The 23,829-nt window shown below is 43.9% G+C and overlaps 1 protein-coding gene across 1 annotated transcript in view; it reads left to right on the plus strand.

Moving 5' to 3' along the window:
* Positions 1-6: 6 nt before the first annotated feature.
* The window catches only part of RIMKLA (ribosomal modification protein rimK-like family member A), a 33,881-nt gene continuing 10,058 nt past the window's right edge, over positions 7-23,829 (plus strand). The window contains exons 1-3 of the mRNA XM_011944931.1: positions 7-150; positions 18,615-18,845; positions 23,704-23,790. Coding sequence (XP_011800321.1) covers positions 111-150; positions 18,615-18,845; positions 23,704-23,790 — 358 coding nt within the window. The 5' untranslated portion in view covers positions 7-110. The remainder of the gene's footprint in view (positions 151-18,614; positions 18,846-23,703; positions 23,791-23,829) is intronic.

Here is a 23,829-nt window from a genome sequence, read left to right on the forward strand (position 1 = left end):
TCTGGTTCCTGACGGACCGGCGCATCCGCGAGGACTACCCGCAGGTGCAGATCCTGCGCGCCCTCCGGCAGCGCTGCTCCGAGCAGGACGTGCGCTTCCGGGCGGTGCTCATGGACCAGATTGCCGTCACCATCGTCGGCGGCCACCTCGGTGAGCGAGGCGGGCCCCGGGAGGGCAAGGGAGGCGCGCCGGGGTCCATGAGAGCCGGCCGGGTGGGCGAGCTCGCCGGGCCTCCCGCAGCGGAGCCTCCTTCAGGCCCGCACACCAACTGCACTCCCGCTGCGAGACCTCTTGGGGTTGGAGAAAGCCGCTAACCTTCATAGCTTCTTTAACCACCACCACCTGCCCCGAGGCCAAGATTCGAGAACGCGATTTAATTTACTTAGGGGACTTCATTTTGTGAGAAACCCAAATTCACCTGAAGCCGCCCGGGTGTCCGAGGAAAATCAGGCTGTTAAACCCCAAATTTGCAAATCCTGCTCGCATCAATACCTTGACAGTTTAGACTCTGAGGTTTCTAGAAACCCACAACAGATTTACAAAATTACGATTAAGATGACTGTTTTAAAAAAGTTTTTTAGGAGTGTGTGAGCAGCAGTAATGTGCACCACATAGAATATTATTTCCAAACTAGAAAGCCACATATGGGGGAAATCTGAGAAAGATTTGGAGTCACTTCTCGAGTGTAAAGTGGGAGTGTAGACCTTTGATGGGTTTAACTCATCCTTCTCCCTAGCAGCGTTGAATTCTGATTCCAGAAGAGTCGGGATTTCAGATTCAGACAGTTCTGGCCTCACCGATCACTCCACTGCTATGTTCAGTAGACTTTTGTGGGTAAGACATGGTTGTCATCTGTGGGTTTGACCTCAAAAGGTTAACTATTTTTTCATATATCCTTAATACAGGCCTCTCTGATTTAGGAATCCCTGACGCAGAAAACTCCCTCTGGCTTGCTGTTTGAGTGTCTGTGGGGCTCCACTGGAGGCATCCAACCATTTCAGGGAGTCCAGGACTCAAAAGGATTTGCGCCCAGTTCAGGGTGCATCTTGGGTTACTGTTCGCATTATTTCAACAATTATTTCTGGTTAAATAAGCTTGTAATTTGCTACTTTGCTTTGGCAGGGGAAGGATTTCGAATTCGGAAAGACTACTTCCAAGTGAGATTTTTGAATATGACCTGTTTCTGAGTGGAATATAGCTGTTATAGATTTTTTCATCCGTAAGTTTATTGAAGTCCCCTCATACTTAATATCAGATTGTATATCCTGTTGGAGAAATATACCATAAACATTAGGTACTTTACATTTAATCTACAACAATGTCTTTCAGCTGCAACCGGTACCCTCTCTCCTTGATTTAAAAAACTCTCACAGTTAACGTAGAAGTAGAATTCTGAACAGGGAATCTGCAGACGTGGATTCCTATTACAGCTTTGCAGTTAACAAGTATCTTGGCTTTGCTTTGGGCAAGCCACTTTATGTCTTTGAATCTCAGGATTCTCATTTATAGAAACTAAAGGTTAAGGTTCCTCTCACTTTAAATTTATGTGTTTCAGTATCATATTTAAATTATATAATCTGTTGTATTTCACCGACCTAGATTAAATAACATGTTCATCTTTCTACCCAGGATGAACTTTTTGCTTATTTATTTTACAGTTTGTAAAGATGTCTCTTTTTTGAGATACAGTAGCCAAATTCCACATCACCTTCAGGTTGTAGAACCGTCACAGATTCTGTAAGAGCAAGAAAATGCTCTGTATCTAAAACCGCATTTTAAAGAATCAGCCCTAGAAAAAGATAAAATTAAATGCTAGTGCCACAGGAAACATTCAAACCCTTTTGTTTAGTGTCTTAAATATTAATGGAATTCGTGTGTGAAAATACCTTAATCTATTGACAAACCAGGAGTTCATTCTTTTTTTTTTTCTCTTGCTCAGGCTGGCGTGCAATGGTGCCATCTTGGCTCACTGCAGCCTCCGCCTCCTGCGTTCAAGTGATTCTCCTGTCTCAGCCTCCTGAGTAGCTGGGATTACAGGCATGCGCCACCTCGTAATTTTTTTTTTTTAAGTAGAGACAGGGTTTCACCATGTTGGTCAGGCTGGTCTCAAACTCCTGACCTGAGGTGATCCACCTGCCTTGACCTCCCAAAGTGCTGGGATTAGAGGCGTGAGCCACTGTGCCCAGCCCATTCTTTTTAACTACAGGAAAATCTGCACAGCTGTTTGCCTGGTTGATGGAGAAATTGAAGACAGTTATTTTTTGATGCAGTTTTAGTTTTTGTTAATTCCAAGGTAGCCCACACACATCACAAAACGTAGAACAAAACTATTAGATCACCAATTCTGCTGTCCAAAGCTGTCCAAAGATTTGTTATGGAAGCAGATTAATTAAAGCACAAGTGAGTCCCATGAGAATGACCTTGTTGGCTTTGTTCGGCGCTATAATAGTGGCTAGAATAGTGCCTTGCACATGGTAGGCTCTCAATACATATTTTTTTGATGAATCAGGATATGATTTCTGGTTCTCAGTTTCTTCTGTAGTCAAACTATAGAAAACCCTTGGCCAAAGTATTTCTTGAAAAAAAAAATTCCAGAATTCAACTTGCGTTGAAATACAGAAATATATAGTTATGATGATATTGATACTATTTACTGTTTGAGAATTATAGAATGTGAGAGCTGGAAAGGATTTTCAGATCATCCATTCTAATTCCTTCATTTTACAAAGAACCTGAGGCTCCAAGAGGTGAAGTGACTTCCTCAATGCCATCCAGCTGGTTAACAGAAAACCTAAAGTTAAAAAATTTGGTCTTCTAATTTCTAGCCCAGTGATATGGAATAAACTTCCTTTAGGATGTCTGTAGCCTATAGTACCTTTCTCAGAAGATGTGGAATTGAAGTGAATTGAGTTATGTTGAGGCTAGACAGTGACTTTGGAACGTAATTTTATAATTTAGGAAGTTCAGGTATCACCTTTACAAAGCCTTTGTGCCTTCACTCCTTTCCATTGCTTCTTTATGTTAATGTAGGAATATGATGATGGGGTTGATTGGGGCAGGTATGGGCGGTGCCTCAGCCAATTGCTTAAATTCATTCCTGAGCTTTTCTCCCTGGAGGCTAGTGGGAGCCCAAATCCAGGGCTTAGAGTTTCAGGTTATATCTGGAAATAGGATTCAGACAAGAGATTACAAGTTTTCATGATTTTTATTTTTAATCTAGTAATCTGAGTGGGGAGACAGTGGGGAGAGGAAAATGATCTTTAGGTGACTGAAGCAATCCTGTAGAAAACAGCCTTCCTTCACTCTTTGCTGGGTGTAGCGTTATATGAAAATCATGTCCATTTTTAGAAACAGCAAGTTCTTCATTCATTTAACAAATATGTACTAAATATCCTCAACCCTAGGGATAAAGTGATGAACATAACACCAGAATGCACAGAATAATAATAATGGTCATAGCTCTCTCTCTATATGTATATAGTGTTTATTCTGTGCCGGGCATAGGTGTAGCTTCTTTTTACCTATTAGCTCTTCTAAATGCCAATAAGGATATATGGGAATATAGCATCGGCTGGGAGTTAGGACCAATACTCAGTAATTCTGGTCTAAACGCTGTCTCCTCTCTTCCACTCTATCCTTTGCATTGGTCTACACTGATTTCACCATGCCTGTCTGTGACTCCAGACCTTGCACTAAAATTCCCTCTGCCTCGGATGCCCACTGTTCCCTCCCACATGGTTCACCTTTATTCATCCTTCAAATCCAGCACAAGTCACTTGTCTCTAAAAAGGCTTGCTTGAGCTCCTTTCTCTGTCCCCAAGCAGTCCCTCTCTTCCATCTGCTGCCAAATAGCTTTGTCCATACCTTTTAAAATAGCACTCATCATATTTTGCTATAATTTGTCTATTTATACAGTTTATATTCCCCCTCCCTCTGAAGAACCAGGATTGCTCAAATGTGTGCTTCGTAACTGGTACATAGTAGGCCTTCAGTTAATGTTTGTTGGATGACTGAATGAAGTGTCTTAAAAGCTAATTTGAAGTATGTGAGACTTATTGCAATGGGCTAAGGAGCTTCTGTGTGGGGGAGATCATGAGGGGATGTGTAAATGAGGACAGATTCACTAGGAAGAATTAAGTTATTTGTCCACCCACAGCTCTGTATGATTAATTGGCTCAAGAAACAAGTATAGTAACAAACTCAGGGACAGATACCTACCAAGACATAAAACGAGTCTGACCTGGAAATGAGGTTGTGTTACTGTTTGTCTCTTAGGAGCAGGATGATTCAGCATTCCTTCCCTTACATTCAGAGCTAAAGCGTTGGTAGCTAAATGGCAAATTCTAGGTCAGATTCTTTAAATCAGGTGTTCTTGGATCCTTTTACTTGGGTCTTTGTAGTAATCAGGTGAGTCAGATTTAAAAGAGTTGGGAATGGGTGGATTCTGTCTACATTTGTATAAGGAAATGGTCTTACCTTAGATCACTAAAAGGCAACCAAAGGCTCACAGAGAAAGGATGGACTCCCATCACTGTGCAAGAAGACACTGGCAGGAAACAGTACCACACTAACTTTCGTGCAGAAAACTTGATCTTTAACTTCAGTTCCTGCTAAAGGCTTGTGCCCGACATCTTACAATGCACATAATACCACTGTACAACACTCGTGGAAAGAACGGTCAGGGAATGAGTACGAGCACCTACCATATATTTCCAAATAGATGTGAGTGCTGCATGAATGTGCTTTACCCCTTGGGTCCACATTTATATCTGTAGGCTCACCGCAAGGGCTGAGAGTGGGATAGATGTTTAGTTTATGTTTCTAACAGGAGTTTTTACACCCCATGAACCATGTTAGGAAGAGTTTTAGAACCAGTAGATGAGATCCTTCATGGATCTTGAAGCCCTGCTCCTAGATTTCCTTTCCTTCTTCTTCTTCTTCTTTTTTTTTTTTTTTTTTGAGATGGAGTCTCACTCTGTTGCCCAGGCTGGAGTGCAGTGGCGCGATCTCAGCTCACTGCAACCTCCGCCTCCCAGGTTCATGCAGTTCTCCTGCCTCAGCCTCCCAAGTAGGTGGGATTACAGGCATGTGCCACCATACCGGGCTAATGTTTTGTATTTTTAGAAGAGACGGGGTTTCACCATGTTGGCCAGGCTGGTCTCAAACTCCTGACCTCAGGTGATCTGCCCACCTCGGCCTCCCAAAGTGCTGGGATTACAGGTGTGAGCCACCGAGCCTGGCCCCTACTCCTAGATTTCTGAACCACCTGCTGCTGCTACCAGAACACTTCCACCAAATTTGTTGGGCCTGCTTGGTGGAAGGGAGTACAGCCATCACTCAGAGATGTTTGTGTCATCTCCACCCATCCACACCTCCTTGCCACTCCCCTCACTAGCAGGGAGGACACTGAATCTGCATACGTCAGTGCTAGCCTCATCTCACTCCATCTACATACGTCAGTGCTAGCCTCATCTCACTCCAGCCACTTCCTTGGCCACTTTACCCATTGTCCCGAGAAACAATTATAATTTGGATTATAATTGTTTTTGGATTATAATTGGGTTTATATTGTTTTAACACAAACCTATAACATATTCTGAAAAATGTTTTAGAGAGACCGTGTCTCTATAAAAATAAAAAATTAGATGGGGTGCGGTGGCAGGTGCCTGTAATCCCAGCACTTTGGGAGGCCGAGGCAGGCAGATCACTTGAGGTCAGGAGTTTGAGATCAGCCTGGCCAACAAGGTGAAACCCTGTCTCTACTAAAAAAAATACAAAAATTACCCAGGCTTGGTGGCATGCACCTGTAATTCCAGTTACTCAGGAGACTGAGGAAGGAGAATCACTTGAACCTGGGAGGCGGAGGTTGCAGGGAGCTGAGATTGCGCCATTGCCCTCTACCCTGGGTAACACAGCGAGACTCCATCTGATATAAATAAATAAATAAATAAGTAAATAAATAAATAAATAAAAGCCAGGCATGGTGGAGTGCACCTGTAATCTCAGCTACTCAAGAGGCTGAGGCAGGAGAATCACTTGAACCCGGGAAGCGGAGGTTGCAGTGAGCGGAGATCACGCCACTGCCCTCCAGCCTGGGTGACACAGTGAAACTCCATCTCAAAGAATAAAAAATAAAAATTAGCCAGGCATGGTGGAGTGCACCTGTAGTCCCAGCTACTTGGGAGGCTGAGGCAGGAGGATCCTGTGATAGTGCCACTGCTCTCCAGCCTGGGCAATAGAGCGAGACCCTGTTTCAAAAAAAAGAAAACATGTAACTCCAGGTTCCACTATGAGAAAGTGATAAATTTAGATTACTTTGTGTTGAGGAACTGACAGGAATACTGATTCTTCATTCCTTTAACTCTGTTATTAATACTTTAGTATATTTTATGTGTCTTAATCTTTTCAACAATCCTATACATTCATTTATTTCATTTAACAAATATTTATTGAGTGCCCAGTGTGCCAGGCATTGTGCTAAGCAGTAGGGATAAAATGGAGAATGGGAACAGAGGCAGGCTTCATGCTCATTATTACGATTTTATTCATTTTTTTAATCCTGTCAACAGATATCTGTTGATGGCCTACTGTGTATAAGGTACTGTTTCTAGGCACCAGAATAAAGTAGGCAGAAATCTGTGCCTCTCAAGTAGATTACATTCTAGATGGGGAAAATAGAATGTAAACAAGGTAAATGCAAAGTATAGTATATTGGTGAAAAGAGCTAAGGAGAAACAAAGAAAAGAGAACATTTCTGGAGGTAAGAGAGGGGATTGCAATTTTAGACAGGGTGGCTGGGGTGGTCCTCACCAGAAGATGATATCCATGTAAAGATCTGAAGGAGGCAAGGATGCAAGCCATTTAGATATCTGGAAGTACAGTAGTTTAGGCAACAGGGAATAGCAAGGGGGCCAGCGTGGCAGAGCAGAGTGAGCCAAGATGTGAGTATCAGGAGAGGAGGTCAGAGAGGTGGGTGGGGAGGAAGCAGATACATAGGGCCTGGTGGGTCACTGAGGGACTTTTGCTTTTACTCTGGATGAGCTGGAATCCACTGAAGGATTTTTTTTTTTTTTTTTGAGATGGAGTCTCACTCTGTTGTCCAGGCTGGAGTACAGTGGTGCAATCTCAGCTCACTGCAACCTCTGCCTCCTAGGTTCAAGCCATTCTCCTGCCTCAGCCTCCCTAGTAGCTTGGATTACAGGCACACACCACCACACCCAGCTAATTTTTGTATTTTTAGTAAAGACAGGGTTTTGCCATGTTGTTCAGGCTGATCTCGAACTGCTGGCCTCAAGTGATTCACCCATCTTGGCCTCCCAAAGTGCTGGGATTATGGGCATGAGCCACTGTGCCTGGCCCACTGAAAGTTTATTTTATTTTATTTTATTTTTAGACAGAGTCTCGCTCTGTCACCCAGGTTGGAGTGCAGTGGCATGATCTCGGCTTACTGCAACCTCCGCCTCCCGGATTCAAGCAGTTCTCTGCCTCAGCCTCCCGAGTAGCTGGGATTATAGGCACATGCCGCCATACCAGCTAATTTTTGTATTTTTAGTAGAGATGGGGTTTCACCATCTTGGCCAGGCTAGTCTTGAGCTCCTGACCTCGTGATCCATCTGCCTCAGCCTCCCAAAGTGCTAGGATTACAGGTGTGAGCCACCGCGCCCAGCCTCCACTAAAAGCTTTTGATCGGAGAAGTGACATGATCTGCCTAATGGGTTACAGAGTCATTCTGGCTATGCTGTTGAGAATAGACCAGAGGGTCCAAGTGCAGAAGTAGGGAGGTTGCTTAGGAGGTTATTGCTACATTTCGGGTGAGAAGAAATTATTGGGCTAGAAGGATTTCAGGGGATAAGGTGAAAAGTGACTGGCTTCAGGCATATTTTGAAGACAAAGTGATCAGGATTTTATTACTGGATCAGATATTGGGTGTTCAGGAAAGACTAGTCAAGGAGGACTCCAAAGTTTTTGGCCTGAGAAGCTGGAAGAATAAAATATGATATTTGGTGATATGGAAAGGAAGACAGGTATAAGGTTGGGCAGGTGATGAATATCAGAACTCAGTGAGTTGCACATTAAACATCCAAGGGGATATGTCAGGTAGCCATTTATGGAAAGATTGGGATTCAGGAGAAAGGCTTGGCCTGGAGCTATAAAACTAGGAGCACCTTTACACACCTATCAAGGGAGTGACTATAGATAGAGAAGGGTTCAGAGACTGAGCTCCAGTGCTTAGTGGGCAGAGTGAGTAGGAGAAACTAGCAAAGAATCCTGAGTAAAAAAAAAAAATGAAACCCAGGAGAGTGGGTGTCCTGAAAGCCAAGTGGAGAAGGTTGTTCAAGAAGGAAGATGTGATCAGATCATGGTCAAATGTTGCTGGTAAGCCAGGCACAGTGACTCTTGCCTGTAGTCCCAGCACTTTGGGAGGCCAAGGTGGGTGAATCCCTTGAGGTCAGGAGTTCAAGACCAGCCTGGCCAATATGGTGAAATCCTGTCTCTACTAAAAGTAAAAAAATTTAGCCAGGTGTGGTGGTGCACGCCTGTAATCCCAGCAACTCTGGAGGCTGAGGTGGGAGAATCGCTAGAACCTGGGAGGCAGAGGTTGCAGTGGGCAGAGATCATGCTACTGCACTCAAGCCCGGGTGACATAGCGAGACTCCATCTCAAAAAAAAAAAAGTTGCTGGTAGATGAAGTCGGATGAGGAATGAGAATTGATTTAGCATGTGCATGTAGCATTGGCAGCCCCAGGAAGAGCAGTTTCAGGTAAGTGGTAGGAAAGAGTGAATCTAAACAGTCTAGGAGTTTTGTTGTAAAGAGAAGGTGAAAAACAGGATGGGAGCGCAAAGTGAGACAGGATTGAGAGGATTTTCTTTTCCTTTTTTTTTTTTTTTTTTTTGAGATGGAGTCTCGCTCAGTCATCCAGGTTGGAGTGCAGTGGTGCGATCTCGGCTCACTGTAACCTCTGCCTCAGCCTCCTGAGTAGCTGGGACTACAGGTGCCCACCACCACACTCAGCTAATTTCTGTATTTCTAGTAGAGATGGAGTTTTACCATGCTACCCAGGCTGGTCTCGAACTCCTGAACTCAATTGATTTGCCCGCCTCAGTCTTCCAAAGTGCTGGGATTACAGACGTGAGCCACTGTGCCCAGCTGAGAGACTTTTCATAAAGAAGGGATACGTAACGGTACGTTTGTGTGTTGTCGTGAATGATCTAATACAGTGGGAGAAATTGGTGATGTAGGAGAGACAGGCAAATGGCAGGAGCAGTGCTTTAAGCGACTGAGAAGGGCTGGGATCTACCACGTATTTGGAGGGGTTGGTCTAAGCTAGGAGTAAGGACAGTTCAGCCATTATAAGAACAGAGAAGGTAATCTGTATGTCACAGGTGCAGGTGGGTGAATAGATGTGATAGTGGGAACTTACAGAGAAGGTCTTTTCTGATTGCTTCAATTTTTCACATTGAGATAGGAAGAAGGAGAAGATGGGACACAGTAATAAAGGTGTAAGGTAAGAAGAGAAAGTGTGAAATAGTGTTGAGGTTGAGTGAAGGGACCAGGGAAGTATAATGATTGCCAGACATTAAGGGTGCCCTTGAGACAAGACAGCATGTTTGTGTATTTTCTCTAGGTATGTTTCATTACAAAGGAGGGACATGATGTAGAGGGTTGGATCGGTCTGACCAGAGTAGTGGTTTACCTAAACACTAAGTGGGTGCAAGGATTTGAGGGTATATGCAGGAAGTGATCATGGTGCTTGCCTGTGGAGTTTGAATAGGATAAGAAGGGAAGTTGAAGATATGAAGGGAGGGACAGTAAAAAGATGGTGGTACCCGTGGATGGTAGCTTCTTGTGGGGTCAATGCATAGCTGGGTCAATGTATAGTACTAGAGGAAGCAAGCTGGAAAGATAGGAGGAGTGGTTGGAGATTAGAATAAAGATTCTTGCACAAAGTCTAGAATGTAACCAGGAGTGGTAGCTGAGGTGGGATGGTGGAGAAGATCTTTGGAGAAAAGGAGGTCAAGACATTGAGAGTCCTTGGCATTGAAAGGATTCTTCATAGGGACATGGAAAGCACCAATATTTCTGACAGTGTGGGAGTAAGGAGCTAAAGCTTCAAGAAGAGAGGGAGTGACCTGGGCTCTGTAGACGACTTGCACAAGAAGGGGTGATGTGTTGTGTGGCCTGATGAGATTCAGGCTGGATATTTTAGGGAGGAGAGAAGGCAGAATGATCTGGTAATTGCAGTCAGGAGCAAGGAGGATATCTAGGCCCAGTAATCTGTGGCAAGAGGGGAGAAAACAGCCACAACTTAGAGGGCTGTTGGGGAAGCAGTGCCATTGGTGAGAGACAGGGTGCAAGCTGGACTCAGAAAAAGGTGAAGGGAAGGTGATGGGAAGGCACATGGAAAAGGTTGAGGATAAGGGAATTTTCTGCCCATTGAGTTTCAGAGGGCAGAGTGGAGATGGGAAGAGGTGGAGGGTGGAATGAGAAAAGGTGGTGTCAATAGCAAAGACTTGGAATCAACCCAAATGTCCCTCAGTGACAGACTGCATTAAGAAAATGTGGCACATATACACCATGGAATACTATGCAGCCATAAAAAAGGATGAGTTCGTGTCCTTTGTAGGGATGTAGATGCAGCTGGAAACCATCATTTTCAGCAAACTATCGCAAGAACAGAAAACCAAACACCGCATGTTCGCACTCATAGGTGGGAATTGATCAGTGAGATCACTTGGACATGGGAAGGGGAACGTCACATACTGGGGCCTATTGTGGGGAGGGGGAAGAGATGGCATTGGGAGTTATACCTGATGTAAATGACGAGTTGATGGGTGCTGACAAGTTGATGGGTGCAGCACACCAACATGGCACATGTATACATATGTAACAAACCTGCATGTGCACATGTACCCTAGAACTTAAAGTATAATAAAAAAAAAAAAAGAAAGAAAAGGCAGTGTCAGAGCCATGTGGGGTCTAGAGTCCAGGGAAATGATGTGGCGTCAGAGACGGAGACTTGGATGACTGATATGAACAGAGGAGAAGGACTTGCTGAGCTTTGTCTTCATAGCTGAAGAAAGATCATGTTGTGAGGTGGCAAGGGAGATGAGGGAGGAAGCTTTGCCAGGTTCTGGGGCCCTTCCGTTTTATAGAAGAGGAGACAGAACTGAAGAGATTTTTGTGTCTTGCCAAGCTAAATGATAGCAGCTAAATAAATCAGGACTCTGATTTGAAGGCCAATACTGTATCCACTTTGCCAAATTACCTTTCATCTCATGTTGTTTCAACTTCTTGAAGGGCCTTTCCAAGGAGTTACTTTAGCCCTGAGACATTCTTGAACTCAGTGCCTATAAGATGCAATGTCTTACTGTTGATTTGTTTGAGAGGTAGAGATTATGAATTTATTAGTTTTCAACATTTCTTCAGAGCTTAGAGGCACAAGGAGTCAACATTTTCTTTCTGAAACTTTCCTTGATTTTTCTCTTTCCCCAGGCAGAGATAATCATCTTAACTGCTCCTTCCTCCTTTGCTCTCCCTGGACCCTGATGTAGGTCTGTTGGAGCACTTAGCACATTGTGTTACAGTCAGTCTCCTCTCTCTCTCCTGCGGCTCCACGAGACCCAGGTGCTCTGCACAGAACATTGATAGCATTAATAACAACTGTGTGTTGTCTGTCTTAAATTCCAGGGATGTTGTTTGTTTTACTCACACCTCTCAACTCCCATGCCCAGCCCTTAAGAAGACGGTGCTTGTTCCTTCCCTGTCAGTCCCTTTGGCTTTCACCATTTGATTGCACCAGGGCCCGGCTTCTGACTACCAGCACCTGCACCTGTCAGAGGGCTTTGTCTGGTACAGGATCCCATGTTGCCCACACATGTATTGCAAGCCAGAAGGGTCAGGAAATTAACACCATGCCCCTGGAGCAGCCTTAACCAAAAACTGAGTTGATGTGTAAACTGCTTGAAATTGGCTGGGCCTGGTGGCTCCTACCCTGAGAGGTAGAAATTATGAGTTTATGAAATCCCAGCAATTTGGGAGGCCGAGGCAGACAGATCACCTGAGCTCAGAAGTTCGACGCCAGCCTGGGCAATATGGTGAAAACCCGTCTCTACAAAAAATACAAAAATTAGCCAGGGTGGTGGCTTGTGCCTGTAGTCCCAGCTACTCAGGAAGCTGAGGCAGGAGAATCACTTGAGCCCACGAGGCGGGGGTTGCAGTGAGCCGAGATCATGCCATTGCACTCCAGCCTGGGCAACAGAGCAAGACCCTGTCTCAAAATAAAAACTTGAAATCATCAACTCCCTGGCCTCTCAGGTGGAATAGCTGAAGTGCATGTACTAAGCCATTTCCTAGAGTTCCTCAGCAGGATTCAGCTCTGGTTGCTGAGAGGTGGTAACTCACTTGATAAAGTATGTTTTGTTTGCCTCATTCCCTTCTCTACGCCCCTCCCAACGTTTCCTGAAATTACTATCCAAATAGACTACTTGCACTTAAATACTTGTCTGATTGAGCTTCTCAGGGCTTGACCCAAAGTAGGTGCTAAATAAATATGCACTGAATGAATATGTGAAACAATAAATGTGTTTCATGAGTGAAAAAAATGAGTATTTAAGTTATGTCTCTATCTTTTTCTGTGAGGAGACTATAATCTCCTGGTAGGCAGAGACTGTCTAACTCAACCTTGTATTCCTGCTTAATAGTGTGTTTGAGTCATACCAACCAGTTCAGTAAATGTTGAATTGAATTAAATCACCTCAAAATCACAGTTAGTGGAAAGAGAAAATGGCCACATAAATGTCTGTGCATTTTAGTGAGGTGGAGGTGAGATTTCTTTCCGCATTGTCACAAAGAACTTTAAAAGGGAAGGAGGAGGGGTGTGGCATCTACTTGTTAAGAATAAAAATAACTGTTTTACAAAAAAATGCTGTGGGTGGGGTAGGAAGAAATAAGGGGAAAGGTAGAAACTGATGGAGGTGCACCAAGTCATGTTTGGATGACACATCCTCCTCATAACACAAGATAATCTGAAGTGCTAAGTAGATTATCTTATTTATTTATTTATTGAAACAAAGTCTTACTCTTGTCCCCCAGGCTGGAGTGCAATGGTGTGATCTTGGCTCACTACAACCTCTGCCTCCCGGGTTCAAGCAATTCTTCTGCCTCCCGAGTAGCTGGGATTACAGGCACCTGCCACCACCCCCAGCTAATTTTTGTATTTTAAGTAGAGACAGGGTTTCACCACGTTGGCCAGGCTGGTCTCGATTTTCTGACCTCAGGTGATCTGTCTGCCTCTGCCTTCCAAAGTGCTGGGATTACAGGCGTGAGCCACTGCGCTTGGCCTACTCATGTTATTTATATAGTTGATTCCTTTCTGGTAACTTTCACTGCCAGCCACTGTTACATGATCCTGCTCAAATATAATGGTTCTAAAAGCTACCATAAGTGGGGTCCTTGGTTGCTATCATCCTTCAGTTTCCTGCTGTTTTCTTAATTTTTCTGCTTGTTTTGTACATGAAGGTTTTTTCTGGCGTACCAGACATCCATTTAGTATTGAAGCTTTCTTTAGTGAATCCAAGGATGCACACGTGTGCTCACATATGTGAGTGACATGCGTGCACAGGTTGGAGGGTGATGACTTATGTATTGGCTTTGTGTAAATGCAAAGACATTTATAGTCAAATCTATTCCAAGGATCTGTATTATAAGGCACCTTTAATTTAAACGAGATAATATGTGAAAGTTCTTAGCAAATAACCTGAAACAATAGATGCTCAATAAAAATCTTGTCCGAATTCTAATCTGAACTATAGCACCTTTTATTATCCATGCCTCTGTTTCCCTCTATTGGTGTGATCATTGAGAATGGTTAAGTTTTAGAACTCTGCTTTCCAATAAAGATTTGTTCATGGCCGAAGCTATTTCTCTTTATCATAAAGTGCATTTCTTCACTATTGCACATACAAATACGTAAGTCTAGTTATGAAAAATTTTTTGTGTTTTTGAGACGGAGTTTTGCTCTTGTTGCCCAGGCTGGAGTGCAATGACGCGATCTCAGCTCACTGCAACCTCTGCCTCCCAAGCGATTCTCCTGCCTCAGCCTCCCAAGTAGTTGGGATTACAGGCATGCACACCACCACGCCCAGCTAATTTTTGTGTTTTTAGTAGAGACAGAGTTTCACTGTGTTGCAGGCTGGTCTTAAACACCTGACCTCAGGTGATCCACCCGCCTTGGCCTCCCAAAGTGCTGGGATTACAGGCGAGAGCCACTGTGTCCAGCCTAAGTCATGTAGAATTTAATTGAATCCAATATATGGGTTAGAAAAAACAGACTCTGTTCTTTGGGAAAAGTTATCCTGGTTTTCTATCTTGTTTTTAATACATTAAAATATTTCCAAATATAAATAGAGAATTCAAAAGGAAATCAGAAGACAATTACCCACAAAAGTAGATTATTCTTTTTTAAAATATAGAGACAATATTATTTTGGTTTCAAAAAGTTGATTTTAACTGGGTTGGCAATTGGTCACTGTCCTAACTTGTTTGAGGTCTGATCTTTTTTCCACTAATATTTTATTGACCTGTTTGGGGATAGAGTGGTTGTTTTAGTTTTTTTAAGTGGTTTGAGGCTAAACATAATAAATCTCAAGCCCAACCCATGAGTCTGGGAGACCCCAAAATATTCCAGAAACAACTCAGCTGCCTCTCCCTCTCCCCAAGTTAAGGTGATACCTAAGAGCACTAGGGTATTCAATCACATGAAGTCTCTGCTTGGAGGGCGTGAGCCTCTGAGTGTTGAGGGCTTTCCTTCTATTGACCAGCAACCAAGCAGAGCCCTGTCCTTCCTGGTATCCTGCATCGGCTCTTCATTCTCTTGAGTTGAGGTCCGTAGATTGCAGCGGAAATGTTAAGGATCCTGGGAAAGGTGATAGATTAAGCACCATCCTGTATTAGGTTCATTAGGTCCTTTCCTGAGCAGAGATGTTAATGGTGAGAGGGAGACTGCTTACATGGTTAAAGTCTCAAAATTTACAGACAGTTTTGCCAAGGGCCATCCTTAAATCCAAATTGTCCTTGGCCATGGCTGTGTAGAACTGTTGCTCCCACTGAAGCCACTATGAGCAGCTGCTGCTTGTCTCCTACTACTAGAAATATGATGGCAGTGACAATGGCAAAGAGCAGGGGGCATGTGAAGTTGCCCATGGCAAGAATGTCAGAGCTAGGGCCAGGCGCGGTGGCTCACACCTGTAATCCCAGCACTTTGGGAGGCCGAGGCAGGCGGATCACAAGGTCAGGAGAGCAGCCTGGCCAACGTGATGAAACCCTGTCTCTACTAAAAATACAAAAAAATTTAGCCGGGTGTGGTGGCAGGCGCCTGTAATCCCAGCTACGTGGGAGTCTGAGATGGGAGAATCGCTTGAACCTGAGAGCCGAGAACACGCCATTGCACTTCAGCCTGGGTGACAAGAGTGAAACTCCATCTCAAAAAAAAAAAGAGCTGTGTCAATGGGCAAAGATTGTGATTAGTTTTGCAACTGCGTCCCTAAACCTGTCGTGTCCCTCTCTGCACAGGGCTGGACAGCCAGCATGCACAAGACCTGTCTAACTGCTTAGTAGAGCCTTTTGGGCTACACTTTAACCCATTCCATTCTTCATTTATTAAAGGCTTCAGTTGGAATGAGCCAGGCCCAAAGATTTACCTTTGGAGAAGAGAAATGAAGTCCTGGTAAGACTTCCTAGGTCTGTGTGAATCTGCTCGTTGAGGCTGAGTTGTCTCTGTCCACTTGTGGTTGGTATTTCCAGAAATGATTGAATTCTTTGCTTCCCATTTAGAAGTTTGTTTGTCTGTGGTCTCATGTTGGGATTTGAAAGCCAGACGTTTTTGCTGCTTCTTGTTTCTCTAGATCATGTTTCTGTTGTAAAGCTGTTTTTCTTGTGAGGTGGTAAAAATCTCCATAAATTGTCCCTACTTTGCTTAGTAGAATGTCTGTGTAGTAATAATGCCAGTGCCTTACATATGTATAGCATTTTATAGTTGTCAAAGCATTTTCACATATATTATCTGACTGTGTAATGTCGTCCTGGGTGTTCTGTATTTACTATCTTAAGCCACTTGAATATTTTTCTTTTTTCTCCAACCACTTTTGAGGCTGCTACACATGATTTACTTTTACCTTTCATATTATTTCCCCCAAGGGCTGTAAGTGGCAATAGAATTTTTCAAAGAACAGTAAAAGCATCTAAAAGTGATACAGTTTTCTGACGGCAAAGTGAAGATAACTTGGATGCTCTTTATAAATCATTCCTGAGAATTAGGTTCCAGTTCCTTGGATTCACACGATCAGTGGAAGTACAAAAAACAGTTTATTGTAATGATTGTACCTATGCCTCCCCTTTTTAATCAGTGAAATAGCTCCTAGCATGGGGGAAAGGGTGCAATTCAGAGCCATAGAATAGTTTTGTGGGTGTTTTGCTTTTCATCTTTGTGCTTAGAGTTTTTGTATTGATATTATTCATCACCTGGTGGAGAAATTGTAACTTCATTAGCACCCTTTTCCCCCTAGAATTATGTGGTTATGCAGTATAATATCACTTACGAAATAGAAGGTGCTTTGGGTTAAAGCCTATAAAGTGTCTCTGTAAATTGTGTTTTAAAGGTTTTTTTTTGCCTGGGCACAGTGGCTTATGCCTATAATCGCAGTACTTTGGGAGGCCAAGGCAGGAGGATCACTTGAGACCAGGAGTTTGAGACCAGCCTAGGCAACATAACAAGACTGCATCTCCCCAAATTTTTTTAAAAAATTAGCCAGGCATGCTGGTGCACACTTGTCATCACAACTACTTGGAAGGCTGAGGTGGGAGGATCGCTTGACCCTAGGAGTTAGGGGTTGTGGTGAGCTGTGATCACACCACTGTACTCCATCCTGGGTGACAGCAAGATCATGTCTCTAAAAAATAAAATAAAATAATATCATATATTCTTTAGAGCATTTTAGAGATTCCTTCAAGGTTAATTAGAGCAGACCAAGTATAATCCCTTGAACTAGCTTCTCATTGCCCTCCTCATTCCATATCCTGTCTGCATCATTCCATCACCAGATTCTGGGTACACCATAGAGACCTAGGTAATGACTTAGAGTAATACAAGCCATAGGATGTCAGGACTGGGAGGGACCAAGCGAGTTGCTGTGAACCCGTCTTACCCTTACATGCTGTCTTATACCATCCTTGAGTGATGAGCCTTGGCCCTTACATCCTAAGGGAGTGGAAAAGGATCCGTTTTGTTGAGCCCAGATCCATCTCCCTGTAATTTCTATTCAATTCAACAAACACTGAGTGCCTACCATGCAGCAGGCACTATTCTAGGTGCTGAGGATCCATCAGTGAACAGACAAAATAATGCTCTTATGGATATCTCTATCTCCTGGAGTTACAGAAGACAAGCCAAATAATTCTTCTGCACGGAAGCCCTTCAGAAACTTGAAGACTGTGCTTATGTTCTTCTGAGTCTTCACTTCAAGTTAATATTCCTATTTAACCCAGTGGAATATAGCATCACGTCTGCGAAGTGGATTGGTTGTCTTTGGATGCATTCTAGTTTTCTTTGATATTGAATTGAACTGATTTTTAGTAGATGGATTTTTCAGAAAGTTTCTTTGTTATAAAGTAATCAGTACTTGGAGAAATTTTGGAAAATACAGATAAGTATAAAATATAAAGAAGAAATTACCTGTAATTCCATTACCTACTGTTAAAATGTTGGTGTATTTCCTCTAGCTGTTCCCAACTTGTATCTGTTTATATAGTTGAGATCATAATGCATTATTTATAATTTTGTATCCTGTTTTTTCACTTAACATTGACATTTGTGCATTATGTTGATAAAATCATTTAAATGGTTGCATAGCTGGGCGCAGTGGCTCATGCCTGTAATCCCAACACTTAGGAAGGCCGAGGCGAGTGGACTGCTTGCGCTCAGGAGCGTGAGATCAGCCTGGGCAAGATGGCGAAACCCCATCTCTATGAAAAACACAAAAATTAGCCGGGCATGATAGTGCATGCCTATAGTTCCAGCTACGGGGGGTTGGAAGTGGGAGGATTACTTGAGCTTGGGAGGCAGAGGTCGCAGTGAGCCAAGATCATGCCACTGTACTCCAGCCTGGGTGACAGAGTAAGACCCTGTCTCAAAAAAAAAAAAAAAAAAGGCTATATAATATTCCAATCAGATATAAAAGAGTGGTAGGGATTCCTGAAGTAGGTTAAACTATTTCCTTTTCATTAAGCCTTCAGCCTCCCAAGCCACCACACTTTGAGTCATATTTGTCCTATGGGAAGGAAGGTGACTGTATATCTCCTGTGGATTCTTTTAACCTAGATTATTCTTGGTATGCTTTGTTTCTGCTCATTCCTTTGTGTTTCCTCATGATCATGCTCTGCCCATTTGTTTGGCATATAGGGTTGCCTGTAGAGTTTCTTTGTACACCAGGATGTCCAGAGGGCCATTTTTTGAGGCTCTGTTCCTGCTAGGTTCAGTCTTGAAGAGTCTGTTGGAACCATTTCTTCTGGTGGACAAATGATAGCAGGCACAGCACTCACTGTTGTCCTTGAATTGCAGGCCTCCAGTTAAACCAGAAGGCCCTCACCACCTTCCCGGATGTAGTGCTTGTGCGGGTACCCACACCCTCAGTGCAGTCAGACAGTGACATCACTGTCCTGCGACACCTGGAGAAGCTGGGCTGCCGGTTGGTCAATCGCCCACAGAGCATTTTAAATTGCATCAACAAATTCTGGACGTTCCAAGAACTGGCTGGACATGGGGTTCCCATGCCAGACACCTTCTCCTATGGTGAGTCAGCTTGAAATATCTTCCCAAATCACGTGCATCTCTGTTTTCTTTCCCTAGAAACCTTCTAGTATCTTTGTTGGTTTTGAATGTGAGTCTGTTAATTCAACATCTTGGCCTATCTGAAATCTTTATCCCGGCCTTTCTATCTGAAAATGCCTTGGCATCTTCCCCTCTGTAAGTCATTTATTAAATACATATCTGGTACACACGGTGTGCCAGGCAGCATGCTAGGCACTGGGCTACAGCAGTAAGCAAGAGGCTCCTGCCCTCAAGGCATTCCCAGTTCATCAGAGGCAGAGGACAAGTAAACAGGCAATTTCTGAGCAATGTAAAACGTGCTATGATAAGAATCAGTGCAGAGCGGTGCAGGAGTACATAGGAGAGCTCCCAATGGCGTTTAGACATTGAGGAAGGCTTCCTAAAAGAGCTAACATAAGCTAAGCTGAAGTTATCTAGCTAAGCGAAGGGAGATGATGGGAGGGGGGTAATGTAACGAAAGAGCAGAATATAGAAAGACCCAGAGGGGAATGACCCCTGATGTGTTGGTGGTAATCTGAGCAGTTTGTAGAATGTTAAGCGAGATACAGCTGAAATATAAGGCTGGGAAGACAAGAGGGCGCTACATACAACGTGTGAAGGAGATGAGGGTTAACCCCGAGACTAACAGGAAGTTCTGGGAGGGCTTTTATCAGGGAGGTGGCCTGATAAGAGTTATAGTTCAGAAGATCACTTTGGCTACACTGTGGAGGAGGAATTGGAGAGGGGCAAAGTAGAGACAGGACAAGTAGCAGTAGGTTTTTAAAATAATCCAAGTGAGCAACGATGGTCTAAACTCACGGTGGGAATGAAGATGTGTGAACAGAGTCAGGAATTGTGAAGGTTGTAGAAATAATAGAACATGATGATTGATTTATATGGAGAGTTTGGAGAGAAATCAAGAGTGACTGGGTTTCTGATTTGAGCAACCAGAGGTGAAAGCAAACATTCGCTAAGACTAGAAATGTGGAGGAAAGAAGCTGATTTGTAGGTAGGAGGTGAAGGATTATAGGGGAGAGACGATTTCAGTTTGGGACATGATCTGTTTGAGGTGTCTGTAGTACACACAAGTACAAATATTTAGTAGGCAGCACACAAATGAATCTGGAGCTTCTCAAAGAAGTGCAGACTAGGGAAGTGGAGCTGGAAACCTTCATTATGTGAGGTGAAGTCCCAGGAATGGATGAGAGTACTCAGGGAGAGTATGTAGGAAGAAAAGAGGGCTGATCTGTTCACCTAAAATGGTTAAAATGGTGTATTTTATGTATATTTTAACACCAACATTTTTTTTAAAAGAAGGGAATCCTTCAGGGCAGTGGCCCCCAAGCTTTTTGGCACCAGGGACCAGTTTCATGGATTATAATTTTTCCACGAACAGGGGTGTGGTGAGGATGGTTTTGGGATGAAACTGTTCTACCTCAGATCACTAGGCATTAGTTAGATTCTCATAAGGGGTGCACAACCTAGATCCCCCCGCATGTGCAGTTCATAATAGGGTTTCAGCTCCTATGAGAATCTAATGCTGCTGCTGATCTGACAGGAGGTGGAGCTCAGGCGGTAATGCTTGCTCACCTGCTGCTCACCTCCTGATGTGCCACCGGGTTCCTAACAGGCCACAGTCTGGAATTAGGGGCTGGGGACTCCTGCTTTAGGGAACGGGTGCAGGAAGAGGAATCTGTAAAAGAAACTAATCACTTGAGCCCACCCAGGAGTTCAAAGCTGCTTTGAACTATGATCATGCCATTGCACTCCAGCCTGGATGACCGAATGAGACTCCATGTCTTAAACGGAAGGAGGGAGGGAGAGCGGGCAACTTGAGAGGTGAGAAGAGAAAGAAGAGAGATCACAGAAGTCAATGGAGAGTGTTCCAAGATGGATGGTGTAATCAAGAGTATTGTGTGATTCCAAAAGGACAAGTAACATAATGTGACGTGTCAACACTGATGTGTGTGTTGGGTTCAGCAACAGGGAGTGTAATGAATACAACTTCAGTTTAGTGCTGGAGAGAGGGATGAGGGAATAAATGGGAAGTGAGGAAATGGAAACAGTAGGTTTCTATAACTCTTTCCGTGGCTCAATGGTAGGGATACAAAGTTACAGTTAAGGGATGATGCAGGGTCAAAAAACAGGGACTCTTATTTGCTTATGATGGAAAAGAATTGAGCATGTTCAAAATGCTTATGAAATTAGGAATTGGGAGGTTGCCGATACAGCAGAGAGGGTGCAAGATCCCTGGGGAGGTGAGAAAGGGGGTCTAAAGCACAGTGGGGCAGGGATGGATTAGGAGGACCTCTCTTACTGCATTGTAAAGAAAGGAAGAAAGGATGGCTAGAGAGAAGGTAAGCTTATCAGCGGGACGGCAGGAAGCTGGGAGTTCCCTTCTTAACAAAACATCCTCTTCATGAAGATGCCCCTAATTACCTTCATGACCTCATTTTCTTTTTTGTTTAAATCAGCACTCTTGTAAACTAGGCAGGTCTTGTTAGTATTCTAGAGTATTTTGCTTTGCCTGTGGTAGGCAGAATAATGCCACTCCCCCACCCTGAGATACCCATGTCCTAATCCCTAGAACCTGTGATTATGTTAGGTTATGTGGCAAAAGGGAATTAAGGCAGCAGATGGAGTTGGTTGTTAAGCAGATGACCTTAAGTTACGGAGATTATTCTAAATTATCCAGGAGAGCCTAATGTTGTATGTGTCCTTAAAAGTGGAAGAGGAAAGCAGAAGAGAGAGTCAGAGGGAGATGTGACCGAGGAGGAAGAGCAGTGATGCCGTGTGAGGACTCTACCTGCTGTTGCTGGCTTTGGACGTGGGAGAGGGCCATGAGCCAAGGAATGTGGGTAGCCTCTAGAACCTGAAAAACGCAAGGAAATAGATTTTCCTCTAGAAAGGAATGCAACTGGCTAATCTTCTTTTTTTTTTTTTTTTTTTTGAGACAGGGTTCTGCTCTGTTGCCCAGCGTGTACTGCAGTGGCACGATGTGGCTCACTGCAGCCTCAACCTCCTGGGCTCAACTGATCCTCTCACCTTAGCCTCCCGAGTAGCTGGGACCACAGATGTGGACCACCACACCCAGCTAATTTTTGTACTTTTTGTAGAGATGGGGTTTTACTATGTTGCCCAGGCTGGTTTCGAACTCCTGAGCTCAGGCAATCTGCCCACCTTGGCCCCCACAAAGTGCTGGGATTCCAGGCATGAGCCACCACACCTGGTCTTGGCTAACATTTTTTTTTAGCCCAGTGAGACCTGAGTTGGACTTCTAACTATTCGGAACTGTATGACAATAGATTTGTGTTGTTTGAACCACCAAGTTGTAATTTGTTACAGCAGCGAGAGAAAACTAGTGCCCCACTGTACCTACAAAACACATCGATCCAGCACATTTTTGAGAACTAGGAAGTGAATGAAAAGGACCTCTGAGCAGCCCAAATATGTGTCACAAACTCTAACAAGCGTTGAACCTCCCTCTCTCACTTCATGAATGGGAAAGCCCTCCAGATTCATGTGAAACCTAGTTTCCCCTATGCTGGAAAAGTCATCTCACAAGTTGCTTTGTCCTTTCCACACCCACAGCAGAGAGAAGCAGGAAAAGAGACGACTTTCTGCTCTATACTGACAGCAGTGAGAAATCTTAGTTGACATCTGACAGCAAGGAATGTGACAAACCACTAAAAAACCAGGTTCCCAAACTAGAAAGTGCACTAGTTTGGTGCCATTGAATAGATGGCAGATGTAGTCCCTTGGGGCATTACAGTGCAGTCATTAATGTTCATGACATTGACTCTAAGTTATCAAGGATATGTTTGATATAGTATATATAGGAACCCAGGTTCATAAAACAATTTAGAAATATTTTCATGCACATCATTATTCATATTTTTTAAAATTAAGGCTTATAGGAGTCTGGTGGAGCCAGTTCAGGCTTCAGAGTCGTACCTTAATTTTGGGTGAGACAAATCCCCAGGCTTGGTTTCTTCGAGTGTTGATTTTCTATTGCTCCATAATGAACTTCTAACAACTGAGCAACTTCAAATGATACCCACTGATTACCTCATAGTTTCTGTAGGTCAGAAGTCTTGTCATAGCATAGCTGGGTTCTCTGCTTAGGTCTCCTTAGGCTGAAATCATGGTGTCAGCTGGGGCTGTGGTCTCACCTGAAGTTTGGGGTCTTCTTCCAAGCTGCCTGATTGTTGACATCCAGTTTCTTGTAGTTGTGGGACTGAGTCCCCCACTTCCTTGCTAGCCATCAACTGGGGACATTCTCCGCTAGAGGCTGTCCTCAGCTCCCTGCCGCATGGCCTTCTCCACAACATGGCAGTTTGCTCCTTCAAGGCCAGCAGAAGAGTCTCTCTGTTTCACCATTTTTTTTTAAAGGGACTCATCTGATTAGGTCAGGCTCACCAAGGATCATCTCCCTTTCAGTTAACTAAGTCAAAATCACAGGAATGGTATCCCAACATATTCACTGGTCCCTTTCACACTTAGAAGAGGGGATTATACAAGGTGCGTACACCAGGGGGCAGATATCTTGGGGTTCCACCTACCATAGTCATTGTAAAGGGAAAACCTACCTGTATGATTGTTATAAGGATTGTGAAGCGTTTACCACACAGAAGGTACCTGCTAAATGTTGGTTTCCTTACCTCTCTGCTCCCACCTTTTACCTTGCAGGTACATAATGTGTGTCTGTTGAATCAAATGGGTTTGAATGGCCTTAATGAGAGAGATGAGGCCTCAAGAATTCCTACAGAGGGGCAGGGCTGGGGTGACCACTGCCTGACCATCAGCCTTACCTTCACTGACTTTCACCTTTTCTTGGCAGGTGGGCATGAAGACTTTTCAAAAATGATTGATGAAGCCGAGCCCCTGGGCTACCCAGTTGTGGTGAAGAGCACACGAGGCCACCGGGGTCAGTGCCACCTCTCCAGGGCTTCCTGGGTAATCAGCC

The sequence above is a fragment of the Colobus angolensis genome, unplaced genomic scaffold (genome assembly GCF_000951035.1).
Source record: "Colobus angolensis palliatus isolate OR3802 unplaced genomic scaffold, Cang.pa_1.0 Scaffold106, whole genome shotgun sequence".
NCBI lineage: Eukaryota > Metazoa > Chordata > Mammalia > Primates > Cercopithecidae > Colobus > Colobus angolensis.